The sequence below is a fragment of the Ruditapes philippinarum genome, unplaced genomic scaffold (assembly GCF_026571515.1).
Source record: "Ruditapes philippinarum isolate M1 unplaced genomic scaffold, ASM2657151v2 ctg1363_1_1_1_1, whole genome shotgun sequence".
In the NCBI taxonomy this organism is placed as follows: Eukaryota; Metazoa; Mollusca; class Bivalvia; order Venerida; family Veneridae; genus Ruditapes; species Ruditapes philippinarum.
The window spans coordinates 324,661-342,681 of record NW_026855186.1 but is presented as its reverse complement, the minus strand read 5'-3'; the positions used below and the strand labels follow the sequence as shown (position 1 = coordinate 342,681).

Below are 18,021 nucleotides of genomic sequence, written 5' to 3'. Positions count from 1 at the left end.
GTGTGTGAAGTTTCAATCCATTCCTTTCAAGAACTTAACCACAGGGACGCCGACAAGTGGGTGAATGCATTAGCTTGATTATTCTGTGAATAATCGAGCTAAAAAGGGAAAATCTAAGTGGGGGCATTGCAAATTTTTGTTGGTTCAAACTAATATCTTAACTACTAGTCAATATGCACTTTTTTCAACATATTATTGATAAACATAATTTAATCACTTGTTTTTCATACATTGTCATTTCTATTATCTTAATATTTTATTTCCTTAAAATCAATTGGTGCATAAACTTACATTATTTTCCCTGGCAAAAGATTGTAAGTAATACCAAAAATAACTTGCATTTCTCATTTTTTACTTACATTTCTTTTAGTGTCTAGCATAATGTGCACAATGACCTAAGCCACTTTTCACCTCAAACAATTTCATAGAAATAATATCATATATGAGCCGCATCACGACAAAACCAACGTAATGCGTTTGCAACCAGCATGGATCCAGACCAGTCTGGGCATCCGCGCAGTCTGATCAAGATCCATGCTGTTCGCTATCAGTTTTTCTACTTGTTAAAGGGTCTGTAAGCAAACAACATGGATCCTGATCAGACTGCGAGGATGCGCAGGCTGGTCTGGATCCATGCTGGTCACAAACCCATTATGTTGGTTTTGTTGTGACACGGCTCATATATGTTTATATGAAAGTGTTCTGTATAGGTAAATGTTTCAATAATTTACAACTTTAAAACAGACAGATTATTAATGTGGCCAAGGGATTGCCTTAAAAGAGATGAGGAGTCAGAATTACAGCCATCAGACCTGCATGATCTTAACAGGCAACTAAATGGGTTCGAATTATAGGAGTCTATACAAAATGCAGTTTGTTTGTTTGTTTTATTTTACGCCTTTTCCCAACAGTATTTCAGTCATATAGGCGGGTAGTTTCCTAACCATCGTTCCTGGAGAGTTACACCAGTACTTGACAACCTTCCTCCGCGCTAAACTACCAAAGCATCTCCCGGGGATCGAACCAACGCCAGAGAGGTAACTGGATTAGAAGTCATCGACTCTAACCCCTCGACCACAAAATGCAGTACTAGCCAAGATGTAAAATTGCACTGTATAAAGTTAAACATAATGCATTACTTGTATAGTTTTACCAAGCAAAATTATAATTAATTTAAATAAGACTGATCTTCAAAAATTGTTAAAAATTCAAGATCCAGGAAAATAAATCCACTATAGAAAAAATATTGATTTCACGGTGACAACAATAGGTGAACATGTATCTGTTATAGTTTAAAAATGATTATTTTTGTAAGTATTTGTACCCAGGAAATAAAAATAATAATCCTTTTTGAAAAACACAAAAGAATAATCATGTAAAAATAATAATTGAGCCGCGTCACAACAAAACCAACATCATGGGTTTGCGACCAGCATGGATCCAGACCAGCCTGCGCATCCGCACAGTCTGATCAGGATCCATGCTGTTCCCTATCAGTTTCTCTGTTTTGTTATAGGGTTTGTAAGCGAACAGCATGGATCCTGATCAGACTGCGCAGATGCGCAGGCTGGTCTTGATCCATGCTTGTCGCAAACCCACTATGTTGGTTTTATCGTGACGAGGCTCAATTATCTATTTTGGTTTTAAATCACACCAACACTACAGCTTACACAGGAAGAAATAAGACCCTAAGTTAACCTTCATTCTTCATTTAATGTTAAAGTCAAATTGATTTGTTTTTGAATCCACAAAATTTTTCTCCTTGGTTGTTGTACATGTATATATTCATGTTGTACAATTTTGGAACTAAATTATTGTTTACAGTAATTTGATTCTTCCCAAAACTTATTTTTACCTAAGAAAGGCAATGATACAAATGTATATATTTTACCATTTTTATCATTAAATATCAAGAATAAAATTTCTGTATTTTTCAGCTGAATCAGAAGTATTTCAGTAAATTATGATATCATGTCAGTGAATCAGATTTACATCACAACCCCCTATTGTGTTAGAATCATAAGAATGACAAAGGTAGTAAAACAATACCTGTAAATACAAGGCAGGAGGGTGCCTCTCTTTTCCAAATTGAGCATTCAACCTTTCTAACCTTTCCTTTGTCAGACGTATTAACTTCTCGAGATTGCGAATCTGAAAATAAAGAGACACACATTTCTCACTAACCAAATAGGATAATCTGTCAGGGTTATGAAATAATCGAAGCTGAAAAACCTTATAAAATTTCGTTTAAGTTTATCTTAGTTACACTCAATGTGCAATACTTTCTTACATATGCTTACACAATGTCCACTTCACTATAAACAACAATAAAACTTTATTAAGCAAAAGGCTTCTGTCCAATAAAACCTTTCACAATTGGGTTAGGATTTCCCATATCTCATCAATTATAAGAAAAGATAATGGGACACTACATTGTGATTGCCCTGTATCAACTATTACCTAACAGAAATAACTGATCATGACAAAATTAAATTTTAACCATCTAAACAAGTGAAACAGAAAGGTAATATCATGACAATACTTCATGGGGGAAGACAGTAACTGTTGGTTTCCATCACAAGCAAACAGGAAATACATACAGGGCCCTCGATCTTTCAAATCTGCTGCTGAATATTGGCCAGAGTCCCCCTTCAAAATTGTATGTTTTTTCCCCCTAATAGAGGTAAAAATTCCCCCTAAAAAAATAAAATCTAATGGAAAAAAAGTTAAAAATTTATGCTGATTTTTACAAGTAAAATTGATCTGTTTCATGGTGTTTTTGTCAGGTGAAATATTGTAAGTCTGCACTGTTTTCCATTTCACATGGCTCAATATTTGAATGGATGCCCCGGGAAGACTTTCGTCCTCAAAATTTCTAACAATAGCAAATGGTATCCAAAAAAACACTAATCTATAAGTGGTAGTTTATTGATATTTGACCAAAAAGGAAATTGAAAAAATTCCCCCATATACTGAAATTCTGGTGAGGGTAGCAACCAACTCCCCCAAACTGAGGGCCGTGGCCAAGCAGATCCTGTGTCATTAGTCCTTCTATAATACTGAAACTTAAATTCAATTACACTGCTGGTCTTTCGTCTTCTATTTCGAAGCAGCTTAAATTCCTGATTTGCATCTGAGAAGCTGTCATATTTATAAACTGGAATATGAGACTCTATTATGACAAAAGTTATCATGCATCTGCAAAATTGTCCATGCTGCCAATGCATGTGAAAGAAGAGCTTCTGTCTGAAATTAAATCTGAACCCTATCCAACTTTCAGCAAGAGAAAGTTTAAAATAATTATTTTAATGATCAAACAGCAATTATTGACTGCAAGGAATAATAAAGACAAGTTTGAACTAAATCACTTGCTGCGTTATAAATTTGATTTGGTCAACAGGTGAGCTGCGACTGCTGCGACTGCTGACCAGAATGTACCTTACCCACGGGTATCTGCGTACTCATCCATGACCTAATTTTAAGCAAAATATATTGTACATGACCTAATAATATGCAGTCCAAATCTATTTATCAGACTATTCTCTACACCAGTTGACTAAGGCTTTGTAAAGTAAGTTTACACTGTACACATGAAAAAAACACTTGCATTTAAATGCTTCTGGAGTATCAGAAAAGACCACTCTACTGAGGCAGGGCTCGACATTAACGGTTGTCCGACTGCCCGGGACAACTAAAAGTTTGGTCTGGGCAAGTTATTTTGAAAAGCACTTGTCCGACAGGGCAAGTGAAAATAAAAAGCATCATTGACAAAATGCATGTACAAAATGAATAGAAATAACATCTTTTCATTTATAAACATCTTTAAAACAAAATACACCATGAATCATTATCAATAATGTGAATATACTACGGTCATGTACATTTGTTGATATAGGAAACGGAAGCAAAAATATGAGCATGCGCCGCGGTAAGGTAATTCCCCGTTCTAATAATAGACTATATCTAATTTTGTACAAGGTAATTCCCGGGTTAGCTGTTGTTTAAATTTTGATGTTTGCATGTAAAGATATCATTGAAAATATGTAAATAATCATATTGATCTTTAAATATAATTGTTAAATAAAGTTTTTGCATTTAAAATGATTTATTGTTTAATCTAATATAACAACATTATGAACTTAGTCAACGAAGACTCGTTTACGGCTGTTGACTTGATGATTGAACGGGGAATTACCTTACCGCGGCGCATGCTCATATTTTTCCTTCCGTTTCCTATATCAACAAATGTACATGACCGTAGTATATTCACATTGAATAAACAGATGAACCGATGTTTTAGAAAAACTACTAAATACAAAAAATATTTGTGTCTAACTAACAATCAATTTCATAAACAATATGTCCAGTTTATTGCCTTATGTTAACATTACCTAATACAAGAAGTATTAATGTATGAGCTTGTTTGTTTTTCTGATTTATACATTTTTACCATTTTTAGGTCAGGACAAGTAAGTCTTAGGTCAGGGCAAGTAGTTTTAAAAACTACTTGCCCGACAGGACAACCTGATTCAAAAGTTAATGTCTAGGCCTGTGAGGTACCATAAAATTCACAAAAATGAAAATTTTCTGAAGCTTTGCATCTGGCGTAATATTACTGCATCGTTTGACAGGATACAGAGAAAAAGTACCTGATTGTGCCTATGCTTAAAATGGCTCAATCAATTAAAATTCAAGAGATGAACATTTGTAGGTCATAGGTGTCCATGTGCATCTTTTAAAGTTCTAGCTTTTGATTACCAGACGGCAGAGGTACAAAAAGAAAGCTTGTTTCGACATATTAAGTTAACAGACTGCAGCTTGTTAAACTAAATTCCAAAATCAATCAATAATACTGGGTGTGTGTTATAAGATTTATACATAGGACCCATTCTGGTCCTTACATGATACAGCTAGTTTTAACATTCCTTGAAGCGATAAAATATGACAAGGTTTGCTTTCCCATTAATGCCAAACCTCAGTTTGGGGACCTAGACAATCGCACATTTAAGTCATGTCAGTTGTGTATGCTTCCTGGGTGTTATAAGCAGTAATCACTCAAACTTATGTAAATTGTGGAGTTCTACACTGGTGTTATTTTAACCCACAAACTGGTGTCCAAGGCTCTACTGCGTACTACTTTTCCTCCCCAGTTAACACGTAATTAAATTTGGTAAATCAAAAATGAGCATAAAGTGTAAAAAATAAAATTACCACATGTCACACTGAATCATTTTACCAACTGATGAAAAAAAAAACTTTGATAAATCAGCTGTTTTCTATTTCTCCCAAAATCAATTATAAGTTAAAAGCAACAAACCCCATTTAAACAGAAACATGGCAACATAAATGTGTGTATAAGACTGTCGTTTTATGCATGGAATTATTAAGCTATCGTCTGCTGCATTAGTTCATGTCTGACATTACAAAAAATTGTTCCACACACAGGCAAAAAAAAATCTGTCAAACCAATGACCCACTTACAAATTTTGTCTTAACTACATCGCCAAATGTCAATATACCTTGCTATTTTATCTTGATTTCAGTTAACTATCTGCAAAATCTTCGACAACAAAAATATCACAAACACTGAAGATCGATGAAACAGAACTTACATTTTCAGAATCAAATTCAGAAATTCTGGCATTTTTACAAATTACTTTTTCTTTTAACAAAGGAACTGTTTCTGAATAATGTTTCAATGCAAACACATAATGCAAAGATTACCTCCTCGTTCAACTGTTCAATATTTTCGTTTTCCATTCGTGTTACTGTAAATTTGCAAGAAACATCTCCATTATGTAGAAAATCTTCAACAGCCGCCATATTACCTGCATAAGAAGACAGGATCACGTGACCAATGATAATAACATCTCGCGGCCACCGTGTCTAACCGTCACGCTAACTTGCAACGGCACCGTACATGCCTTTTTACTAGATGTAAGTTAGTTAAATCGTATTTCATTGCTAGTATATTAAAATATACAGATATTTTATGATGTGATTCTATAAAATAATAATCGCGTTTCTATCACGGAAACTTTTTTATGTAAATTTGATATATAAACTGCTAAAACTGGCACCAGTTCATGCTAGATCTGTTCGTTCATCAACTTGACACCAATTCTATATTTCGAAGAAGTATATGATTTGTAAAACACATTCACTATATACTTATAACGAACGCAGCAGATTTTTTGTCTCGAAACTATCACGGCTGTAATTTAAGTCCTGAAACTGCTATATCAAATGTTAAATGAATATTCCGTATCTGTAATTTGGGACAGGCAGAATCCTTATGCCAGGATATAATTCATTTTTGTAAATGTACTCCACAGACAAAGTTGCCCACATAGCTATAAACACATTTCCACATCTAAAGATTCGTACAAATATTCATTTTACTGTCAATGGAACATATATAATATATACATGTATGGTCCATTGACAGTAAAAACAACATAATAAGCACGTAATGCACATGAAACAGTCACAATCAAGAGAAACGTGCACTGTGCCTCGCCTCTACTGGTCCCCATATTAATATAATAATTTATCAATCATACTATCTACAAAGTTATAATTTTTTCGCTTTTGTAAATATTTTAACCAGTGCCCACACATTAAATCGAGGGAGTGTCGTATTCAAAAGAAAATGTACTTGTAGTGTTAGTTAACATGCATATATAAAATTTATATTAATGGAATAAAATGCGTATTTTCAGTTTCTGTATTTTCACTGTAAGCATTTTTTTTCACTGCAGTGAAACACACTTTTTACGACGCGGTCCGTTGCTATGAAAAATTGACGGAAAGAAGTATTTACTCGCGCATGCGCAATCTGCGTAGGGCAAAAAGAGTTCCCCCTTACGATCACGAACCTGACGTTGAGATAATTGTTGCAAAAAAATGCGGAATAAATATACATGTATTAGCAAATAAAGAAGTCAATTTAATTGTTGTTGAAATCGTCCATATGAAAACTTAAGAAATTTTATAACATATATTATTATAAAATCGAGGTTAATTATATCATTCTGAAAATAAGTCGGAACACGTGAAAATGCATTTTTAGTTTTCAGTTTACCTAATTTTATCCTCTATCCGACTTGACTGTGATGCCAAACAGAAGTTTTTAAGTCACATAGAAGCTAAATATATTTAAATAATTTTTCAAACTCTTGAGAAGTTAACATGGGTGGTGAAATAACACACATTTTATCCGGTTCCTCGTAACACATGAAAATGCACGTCACGTACACTATTTGTCACTTCACATTGCACAATTAATAAATATTGATGAGATTGGTATAAACAAAAGTAACTTAATTACGATTTTCATAATTTTAAGTGATTAACTATGTCATGGTACTAAAATATTTTTAAATAGCTGGCAAAGAACAACCGGTCATGTGCCAATCCGTTTGACACTTATATAATTATACCGCCTTGCCAATCCACTTTCAAGGGAATACCAATTGTGTGATATTATGTAATAATACATGGGTAATAAAATTTTATCTTTAACACCCTGCTGTTTCAGTTTAAATTACTGATGAACAAGTCATTTAAGGAGGAAGTTTGGTCATTGAATTATTAGTCCCGCTAAATTTGTATATCTATTACGAATATCAATTTACGTTTTAAAGGGGGACACTGGCAAAATTTTCATTTCTTCGTTTTAATTTTTTTTTCATTCTTTATTCTGTAAATGGCCTCAAAATGAATACACTATTCAGACATAGGAGCAAAACTTTTCTTCTTATAAAGAATAAAATGGTCAGGTTAGAGCTTAAAATTTCACAAAAGTTATCACAGTGAACACTTGAAACGTCCATGAAAGTGTCAAATGAATTACATAGACTTGTTTCAATCATACAATATCCACAATATCTGTTATTGTAACTTCCAGGGTTTGTTCAAGTCACATGACTTGTTTTAAAACTACTCGTGATTCTGTCGGCGTCTAAATTTCGTTCAACATATATAGGTATTTTTATGCTTCAAACCCAAAATATATAGAATTTATACAGAAATTCATGCTAAGATTTTAAGAAAATGCCATCACGGATTTATGTAAAATAAATTTATGTTATTTAGCTTGATTTGAGTACATAAGATCATTTTAACATTTTTATCATTAATTTGCCTAAGTATCCCTTTAATTACTTACCGCTTTAATTCATTCCAAAATTTCTGTTTTCTTGGTGACACAACTTATATTGGCCTCCAAGTGCGCTTAAATGTAGTCTATTGTTATTGCGCTTTTGTCGTACGCAGAATGCGCATGCGCGAAATGCAACATCGGTTGCTATGGAAAACTCGTACTGGAAAAAGGTCTATTTGCTTTATAGTGCTATATATTCTATGTGTCAATCAGTGTGTTTCTGTATCCCACTTAATGTCACAGACAGTATTTATATAGCGCAACGAAAGGGGTCATTTAAGACATCTTATCTGTCTCATCGCGGTATAATTAATTGTACAGGATGGCACAGACAACACACCTTTAAAGGTCCCTACCTTATACTTATTTAATAAATAATAATACACGAAAGACTATATTCTATAATTCTCATGTAAACAGATATGCCCGCATCATAGCAGACACGAATGCATCTATTTATTCAGAGAAATATACATAAACACATACAATATTGTCACATATATCAACCTACACAAAAATGCAACAAAATAATGTATGACGTAAAATGAAATTATATTAAAGTATTTTAGTTTACTCTTTTCTAATTTCGTATTTTCAAACCAGCAAACAAACAAATAATTAAAAAAAAAAATATTATAATAAACAACAACAAAAAAACACAACAGAAAACAGGGCACGATGAAGAAATAGAAATCAGCGTCGCTTTAGAATAGCAATACATGTGTATATGTGCAATCTCAATGTGACAAGTGATAAGAATTTACTTGAATATTGAAAATTATATGAACAAATGTCCCACATATGGAGCATGTTTGCCGAGACACCATATCCCTTGTTTTCTTCCCATTATTCGTTCGGAACAGTGTCAAATGGGTTTACAGGGGATATTCGTTATGCTTGTAAATATGGACCTATCACGAGTTACTTATAAAACATGTACATTGTATAACAGGAAAACAGTAAGAATAAAACAAAAATGAAAAGACTAAACATAATAATATTTAAAAAATACCTATAGACTGCATAATTTAGTTTCCTCTACTGTATTTGTTTTAGATAGGTTTCAGATCCAGTTAATTAACCCAGATCAAATAACACCAAAATAGAGGGGGGAAAAGCCTGTGTCTAAAACGGCAAAATCGACAAGGTTTGCAGGCTCGCTTTGACTGAGCCTGGTCATGGACGGTATTGGTAATTGCAAGCTATCGCCCACGCCCCTAGAACCGAAATAAGCAGTAGAAAACAATAGACGGAACTAATTAAAATGGAATTTTGAAAGAGGATCAGAGGTTTTGAAGCTTACATACCGCAGATTAGACGTCAAAAGAAAAATTAAAAAAGCAAACAACATATCCTATGGTTGATTTAACAATATTCGATTAGGAATATTGGAACCAGCCATCAGAAAAAGGGTCAAATGTATGGAATTGAAAACAAACACAAACGCACAATAATAGTGTCCTGCAAAACATATTTAACCCATTACTTCATGAGCATTTTGTGAAAAATGGCTGTTTTCATTGAAACGTCTCCCGTTACAAGTTCAAATTGCTATAATACTAGAAAACCTGCTTCAACACTAATCAAACTTGGCACAAATGTTGACTGAACCATTGCCCTTGCAACAACATGCTCAGGCTTAAATTTTCTGTTACCATGGCAACGAGGGGACATCTCAAAATTGCCAAAAATCACTATTTTGCGTTGATATTTTCCATCAAAATTGATTTCAAAGTGCTGCAACTTCTCAATGGATTGAGATAGAGTCAAATGCTTTTCAGCGTTGCTTACACGTTACCTTATGATCAATCTGGGGTCATTTATAGCCTCTCACAAGTCCAAAATTTTCTTGGCGATGAGGGGGACTCCGCCCCCCTTCAAACTCCCCAAACAGAAGGGGGCACATCCCCCTTCTGGCAACCCCCTGATGTATTTTTTTGGTTGGGGGCCGCGCCGAAAAAGAGGTCACTTTTTTTAACAACATTTCTCAAACAAAAACAACTGTTGGGGGCCTAAATAAGGCATTTTTTCACCATTTGAGACAACAAAAAGGGGGGGGGGGTGAAAAAGGCGTTAAAAGGCGTGTATATAACGTAATGGGTTAAGAAGAAAAGGCTATCAAATTTATACTAATTTATGTATAGTTTAATATGCTTTTATGTGGTGGTATCGCTTATGTAAAGTTCATGAAAGAATTAGACAGACAAAATCTTCTATAAAATGTGAACAACAATTAGAAAGCAAAGCACTACTACAGATACAATTCATTGAAGAAGACAATATCAAACAAAGTGTAGTCCTTGGTCAACTTCATGTCTTGATTTTAAGAAAACTCTGAACACTAGAAAACATTCATAGATTTTTGTGTGTGATGATCAAAATAGAGTTCCCGATTTTTCATCATGTCCAACTTAAATAAACAAACGTTTCCACTTTCAAATAATAAAATTTGGCATAAAGGCAAACCATATTTTGTCATTAATAGGAATGTACGTTGCGGTAATATCAATTAAATAACCTTGACCTTAAACATGTTTCTATGCTGCAATGTTTATTGTTAAAGGCCCATTATGCCCGCCAAAGAAATCTTTCTATTATTATTTCTCAAAAAAAAAAAAACTTTTTTCGTGTCCTGTTATAGTTTCCAAAAAGTTACTCACTGGATAATTACCCGAACTGTTCTTTGCTTTTGTTGCTCTTTGCAATTAGTATAGTTATATTGATTTAGTATTTTGTATGGAAGTCAAATACTACTTTGTTGACATTTTGCTACTTTTCTGAGAAATAATTTCAAATTAAGCGATAATTTCTTCAGATGAGAAGCCTTATATAACATACTTTATAATCGTTATTTAAATGTTATAAAACTCATCTACTGCCTTTGTACAGAAAGTAAAATATTTATTTCTGAGGCATATTGTTCCCTTAATAAAACCTGTTTAACATTTCAATTTCCACTCCTTTAAAAATCGTTGATCGGCACGACAAAACAGTTGTGTATCTGGTAGTTTAAGTTTATATTTCTTAATAGGCCATTATTTCTTTATCACCCTTAGGCTATGTTGCTTGCTTTTGCAATTTGTTTATTTGGGGGTTTTGTTGTTGTTTTTTTTTTCAGTCTATGATCTACGACTTTAGAACCTCTGATCTGCTTTCAAAATTACTTTTATTTAGAATCACCCATTGTTTTCTCGTTAAGGGGGCACGCATACTTCTCCTTGTGGATCATATGCCGCAGTTCATGTAATGTGGAATGGAACGTGTCATCGAATGTTACATAATCACCGTCGTCTCGGATCTTTCTTAATTAAAATACCACTGTTTTTATGCTTGAATGTTGAATACCACTGAATTAAGCCGGTGCTAGGGGCGTGGATGGTAGCTTGAACATATTACTATAGTCCATTAACCAACTCAATCAAACCTTGTTGACTGATATCAGGTTATACCCATTTTTTCAAATTTCTGGGCGTACTTTGTGGATTCTTTTCTTTCTTTCTTATTTTGTTAAATAGGTATAATGTTTATAAATAAATATGATTGTTAAAAAATTGATTTGGTTGATTACTGTTCCATGGTTTCATATATTTACAAGTTGATTGAAAAAGTCAAGATTCATTAGGATACCTGTTATTATGCAATAATAATTTTGATCGCAAAATGACATGGACAAAATAGGATATCATTAATAGTAAGGTGGTGGGGGGCATTTGAAATGCAATGAGACATGAAAGTTATTTGAAACAATTCATGATTTCTCTTTTAAACAAAAGATTGCACAAATTAATGAAGTTACTCTTTGACACCTGCAGGGCATTATTCATTACACAGGTGCCTGACGTATAATTTTCCTTATATCACAGATATATAAGCAATCTTATATTTAACTCCATGCTTATATCTATAATATATAGAGAGAGTGTGTTTGTGTGCAGGGTCTTCAAATAGAGAGATTCTATTTGAGGTCTACCCTGGTGTGTGTTAGACGTCAGGCACATGTGATTTATAAATAAGTTTAGATCTATAATATTAATAATAGCATTTGAATTGTTGACTACAAGTTATTATTACTACACAAATGACAAGTTTATGTTCTCTAACTGTACTGCTTTTTATTTGACTGTTTCCAGAGACTGAAGGGCCTTATGAACTTTTCGATACAAAACGATAAAAAGTTTTTTTCCGCTAAAATAAAATCGTTTCGATTCTTTAAAGGGAAAAAACGACGACGACAACAACAACAACTGCATTATTTTTTTTCTCCGGAAAATATAAATTTAGATCCCAATAATGCCATTACCGCCGGCTTTAGCTGCTCGTTTGCAAAAGAGAGGTCTTCTACAGAACAGTCCAGAAATTAAACCAGCACAAGCTACATCGCTAAACACGCCAGGTAAAATTGGGGCTAGGAAGGATAGGAAATCATCAAAATTTAAAATCGTCTTGTTAACAGTTTAGTGCTAGACATATAAATCCGAGTTGTCTGGGGTGGCTGTGAATTGTCTTGTTCCCATTTTTTTTAAACCCCAAGATTGAATATTATGAAATTATTTTGGTCAGATTGACAATGAGACAATTTGAGCCTGGGTGACTTGAGTTAGGGTATTTTTACCTCGGAAAACTGTTTAAGCAGCACCTACATATTTTTTAGCTATAAATGAAATCATTGTCATATTTTAATGCATTTTACTTTTATTGGCAATGAAGAGGTTGAAGAAGTGTTTGCAGAGGATTATGATGACCCGATGAAAGATGATCCAGTGTTGCCGGAACCTGCCGTGGAGACGAGAGTACAAGTTCCTGTAGAAGAGGAAGAGGAGGAAGATTCTCTTAGAGAAGTAAATAAAATAATAACTGAGCTGCACCATGACAAATCAAACATAGTGCTTTTGCGACCAGCATGGATCCAGACCAGCCTGGGCATCCACGCAGTCTGGTCAGGATCCATGCTGTTCGCTTACAAACCCTATTACAAGTAGAGTGACTGATAGTGAACAGCATGGATCCTGATCAGACTGCACAGATGCGCAGGCTGGTCTAGATCCATGCTGGTTGCAAACATACTATGTTTGTTTTGTCATGGCGCAGCTCATTATTTAATGCTGCATTCTAATACTTTTATCATGCAAAGAGAAATAGTATTTTATCTGATGTAATATTTATGGCTCTGTTCTGCTCACACATGTGTGGGCGTCATCATAACTTCAGGTCAATGTTTAACGTGCAACTTGATATGCCCCATAACTCTAGAATGGTTTCTGACTAATTTATTCCCCTTTTGGAAATTGGTTATTCCTGCATAAAGTTTTGCATGCAAAGATCAAATTTTACAACTGCTGAAGTTATTCAATTAAAACTTGTGTCTTATTCAAGTTATTGATATAATTATAGGTCACTTTCCAGGACCCAGAACTCTTGAATGCATTTTGACTAAATTCCCCTTTGTGAATTTTATCATTCCTGGGTAAACTTTTGACTGAAAGATCAATTCAACAACTTTTGAAAGTGTTCACTTAAAAATTCACTAAATAAATGCCTTTAGGATTACAAATTTAGGTTATTGTCTGAAACTCATACATGTTACTCTTGAATGGAGTCTAGCTGATTTATTCCCCTTTGTGAAATTACTGTTCAAAAATACTGAGTATTTTGAGAGAATAATAGCCTTAAAATTGTGAACTGTTTTGTAAAAATTCCTGCAAGGTTTAAGTTTACTATCAATCTCTCAGAATGATTAAGCCATGTCTTTAAGACAGATATTGTCTACAAGATTGATAGCTTATCATGAGTTATATTATTATTTTTGAAGAAAAACTTATCCATTCAAGCTTAAGAACTGCATTATTAATTGGATACAATTAAGCTAAACTCAGTGGAGTTGTGGCCAAGTGGTTAACACATTTGAAATGTAATGCAAGGGTTGCTGGCCATGTGGGTTCAAACCCTGTCAGGGGCAAGTCGTTATTTCCTTGAGCAAGAAACTTTACACTCATTTCTCTGTACTGAACTGATTTGAGAGTGTTTCAGTAAGCTTATATAGCTTCCAAAAGAATGGAGTAAATTAGATTCTTTATAAACTAAGCTTAACTGAGAACATTTCAAAAACAAGAACAAAAAAACCCCAAGCATTTCATTGCTTTCAAATAAAGCATTTAGATTTAGATGCCTTAGATTTATATAAAGAGCAGCATGTCTTGATGGCCCTCGAGACTGTTGAAAACATTATAAAGTTTCCACAACCCTGTTGTTTACAATAATGTCATATTTTCAGGTCCCTGCCTGTCCTAACAGATCTAATCCATACCATGAATGCAGTGATTTCTGTAAACAAAGGTGGGGTATGAAAGTATGGAATCCCACTGAGGACATGATACGAAAAAGAGACAGAATGTTGCGGAAATATCCTTTACCGCCAGAATGGCAAGAAATTGCTGATCCTGAAACGTGAGTATAATTATGATTTTCCCTTCTAGATGGGTCTGGTAAATGGACTTATTCCCAATTTCTAAATAATTCTTGTATTTCCGGATGTGTTGTCAAAGAATATTTCATAATGCACAATTTTGTGTTCGGTGAAACTCATTTTTGCCCCAATATCTAAATAATTCCCTGTTCCACAGACTTTTACTTGTTCTGAAATTGTTGAAGAAAAACACTGACTTATAATAAAAGGTTTCTCAGAAGACATTAAAGAAGTTTTAGTATTTTGTTGTTCTTGCAAAACATTAAATGCTAATGCAGGCACAATACATATAGCTCCATGCACAAATTGTAGTAAAGAAATTGAAAATTTGGTACCTATGAGGCTATGACCAAGTATTTTGTCTTCTTCCACTACTTGAAGTCTTCTTTCTTCTTCCACTACTTGAAGTCTTTCTATATCAGTTAATGTCTAACTTCCTCCACTTCTTGATGTTGTCTTTCTTGTTAGGTCTTACTCTACTACATGAGATCTCTTTCACTACTTAAGCTACTGTTTTACTTGAAATCCAACCCAAATCCCTAACAACATCTTTAAAATTATCTATTTCATTTCTATAATTATAGATTTTATTCATCAGGGGAGGCAAGAAGATTCACAGCTGGTTACATATAACTCCAAGAAAAAAAGTTGTGAATAGCTAATTTTGTTTTATTATAAGTGTTAATCAGGTGTCTAATTGTCTTGTATGTGTAATTTCAGAGACAGATATTATTATTGGAACATGAACACAGATCAGGTATCATGGCTGTCTCCAATACACCCCAGAGCTGTGATTACCCTGTCAGCAGAAAAATTACAAGGTAAATTCATAGATGATCTGCTACAACAAATTGTACACTGCAAACATTTCCATCTTTAAGAATCATGTTTAGTCTGTATCTTAATAACCATAGGATAGATTGTTTACCAATATACAGTTTTTGGGAGATTATGCGATGTACATTTATAATACAGTGAAACCTCTACAGAAAGGCCACATGTAGAGCAATAACCTCTTTACTACAACAGTATCACTTTTTTTTTTCAAAGTAAGATTTTGTAACAAATTCTACCGTTTTAGAGCAACAGCTCTCCGCAACAATCAAAATCTTTGTCTGCCAAAGATAGTTGCTATGCAGAGGTTGTATTTTAGTGTATTATTTATAATGATTCACAATGAAATGTCAAATGTAATGACCTTGTAGCCAATTGGTTTTTTGAAAGCAGAAAAATAGAATATTTATGTAATGTGACATAAATGAATGGAACTGAAAGTGATAAGTGTTTTCGAATGGTTAATAGCTGGGTCAGACTGCACATTGATGTAATCTGACTGGAGTCTATATGTGCATCGCTATCACACTTCAGTTTACTTTTTGCATGCAAGTTGGTATCTCCAAACTACATAAGGGAATGGGTTGAAACTTCACAGCATGAAAGGTCACTGTCCAAGGCCCATAACTCTTACATAGTTTTTGACAGAATTAACTGAGAAAATTCTACATTATCCAGGCTCTTGTTTTACTATCAATAACTGAAAATGGTTGAGCACACTGTCTTTCTTACAGCTCTTGTTTTATCTTGACGTCCCCAAATTTGATTTATTGCCAGAAATACAAGCCGGACAAGTTCATTTTAGAAATTTAGCAGATTAAGGATTAACATAATGTTGTTGAATATTACAGCTGTGTTACGGAATGATGGTTTTACAAGAGGAGATAGTGACAGTGAGGACAGTGAAGAGGAAGGCATGGACGTCTCTGATGTAAGTCTACCATGTCTTCTCCTTATATACAACATGCATATTAATTATTAGAAACAAAAAGGGATATTTACAAGCATATGCCAGCACTATAACCAGGTCTATCTGCCTGATTGTTCAGTCTGACTCTGCTCGGTCAGATTGCAAATGACTCAACTTTACTGTTTAACCTACATATTTATATTGAAATACTTAAAAGTGTTGAAATCAAAAGATATTTGGCCCCATATTTTCTTTTTCCTGGCAATTGAATTCCATAAATATGCCTTCTGCCAGATAGCCACCAAATTTTATGCCCTTACATGATTTCACAGAACCTTAGTGATCATTATGCTCATTCTTTCACTGTCAAGCTGACATAAATAAGTTGCATATTTCAAAAGATTGACTATTTTACAAAATTGAAATCACATATAACAAATTGAATACATGTAGTTATTTTAATTTTACCTAAGTACTTCTTATTTACGATGGAATGGGCATAATGCCTCTTTAAATAAGTGAAAGACAGTTTTATTGTTAAAGTTAAGTAGTTCAGTAATTGAAACTGGCTCTAACCTGGAAAATAAGTGTCATATGGTCACTCGTATGACAGGTTTAGTTTAATGATGGGTTTTGTTTTATCAGGCAATAAGATTCCAATACATTTACAATAATCTAATGGAAAAAAGGCTTATTAAAAGGCTTTCATTGTAATCTTGTAACCAGATTTCAATATTGTGATATTGACTTGCAGAGTGAAAGTTCATCATCATCATCATCAGACGAAGATGAGTATGACAGACGGCACGAGAAAGGTCGGCAAGCACACGAGAGAAACAGAGGTAGAGGTGGTAGACAACGTAAAGATGAAATAGATCCTATGGACCCAGCATCTTACTCCGATATTCCAAGGTAAGTGTAATATACAGAGAACATTAAGTGAGTGTAGGTTCAATACTGAAATTTATTGAACAAGTTGAATAAAATTATATTATCTGGCGAGTATAATATTGTTTTATTCAATGAGTTCAATAAATTTAGTTAAGAACCTACATATACATGAATAAAATATTCTGTTTATCACATATGAAAAATAAGAACTATTTTCAGTGAAAAAAGAATTGATTTCTTTTGACGGGGTTATACATGGAGTGTTATGGTAACATTTGGCACATCCTTATCATATTTGCCTGAAACTTTCGGTTGTTACTACTCTTGAAAGCTCTGTTTTTCAATATAAAAAAAGCAATGAAAGTACAGTCATGTAATACCAAATTTAATATTTTTAATTTCTGCCCTTGTTTTGGAATTTTTCTGAAGGTGTATCTCTTTGTATTTCTGCAAGGCATTATGTCAAATTTAATGAGGGTAACTTATTCTGTTCTTCACAAATAACAAACAAATCTTTCAAATAAGATTGATATAAGGGTAACTAGATAATATACAAGCTGTGTAACAAATTATTTCAGGGGTGGTTGGTCGGCAGGTTTAGAAAGATCAGGTGATGCAAAGACTGGCGTTGATTCAACAGCTTCCGGCCCATTGTTCCAACAGAGACCATATCCAAGTCCCGGTGCAGTGCTTCGTGCCAACCGAGGGAAATGAAGGAAGAGTTCAGTTGGTTATCTTCTTATGACATTAACTTTTTAT

The 18,021-nt window shown here is 33.8% G+C and overlaps 2 protein-coding genes across 7 annotated transcripts in view; one reads left to right on the top strand and one right to left on the bottom strand.

Moving 5' to 3' along the window:
• LOC132742381 (serine/threonine-protein kinase A-Raf-like) overlaps window positions 1-5,845 on the bottom strand; it is a 47,879-nt gene extending 42,034 nt beyond the window's left edge. For all 6 annotated transcript variants that reach the window (XM_060730768.1, XM_060730770.1, XM_060730765.1 and 3 more), the window contains exons 1-2: window positions 5,725-5,845; window positions 2,050-2,151 (exon numbers count right to left, since the gene is read on the bottom strand). In XM_060730768.1, the coding sequence (XP_060586751.1) occupies window positions 2,050-2,151; window positions 5,725-5,823 (201 nt within the window). In that variant the 5' untranslated portion in view covers window positions 5,824-5,845. The remainder of the gene's footprint in view (window positions 1-2,049; window positions 2,152-5,724) is intronic.
• A 6,532-nt stretch (window positions 5,846-12,377) lies between these two features.
• LOC132742379 (polyglutamine-binding protein 1-like) lies at window positions 12,378-18,018 on the top strand. Its single transcript, XM_060730763.1, has 7 exons — window positions 12,378-12,558; window positions 12,864-13,002; window positions 14,436-14,608; window positions 15,348-15,448; window positions 16,313-16,392; window positions 17,126-17,283; window positions 17,841-18,018. Exons 1-7 carry the CDS (start codon window positions 12,455-12,457, stop codon window positions 17,974-17,976), a joined length of 891 nt encoding a protein of 296 aa, XP_060586746.1. The 5' UTR covers window positions 12,378-12,454; the 3' UTR covers window positions 17,977-18,018.
• Window positions 18,019-18,021: the final 3 nt, after the last annotated feature.

What these genes read in the sequence shown, in the direction of transcription:
- LOC132742379 (XM_060730763.1), top strand. Translation starts at nt 12,455, where the DNA reads ATGCCATTACCGCCGGCTTTAGCTGCTCGTTTGCAAAAGAGAGGTCTT. An exon ending in ACATCGCTAAACACGCCAGG is followed by an intron (nt 12,559 to 12,863) that starts TAAAATTGGGGC and finishes TACTTTTATTGG; the next exon opens with CAATGAAGAGGTTGAAGAAG. An exon ending in GTCAGCAGAAAAATTACAAG is followed by an intron (nt 15,449 to 16,312) that starts GTAAATTCATAG and finishes TGAATATTACAG; the next exon opens with CTGTGTTACGGAATGATGGT.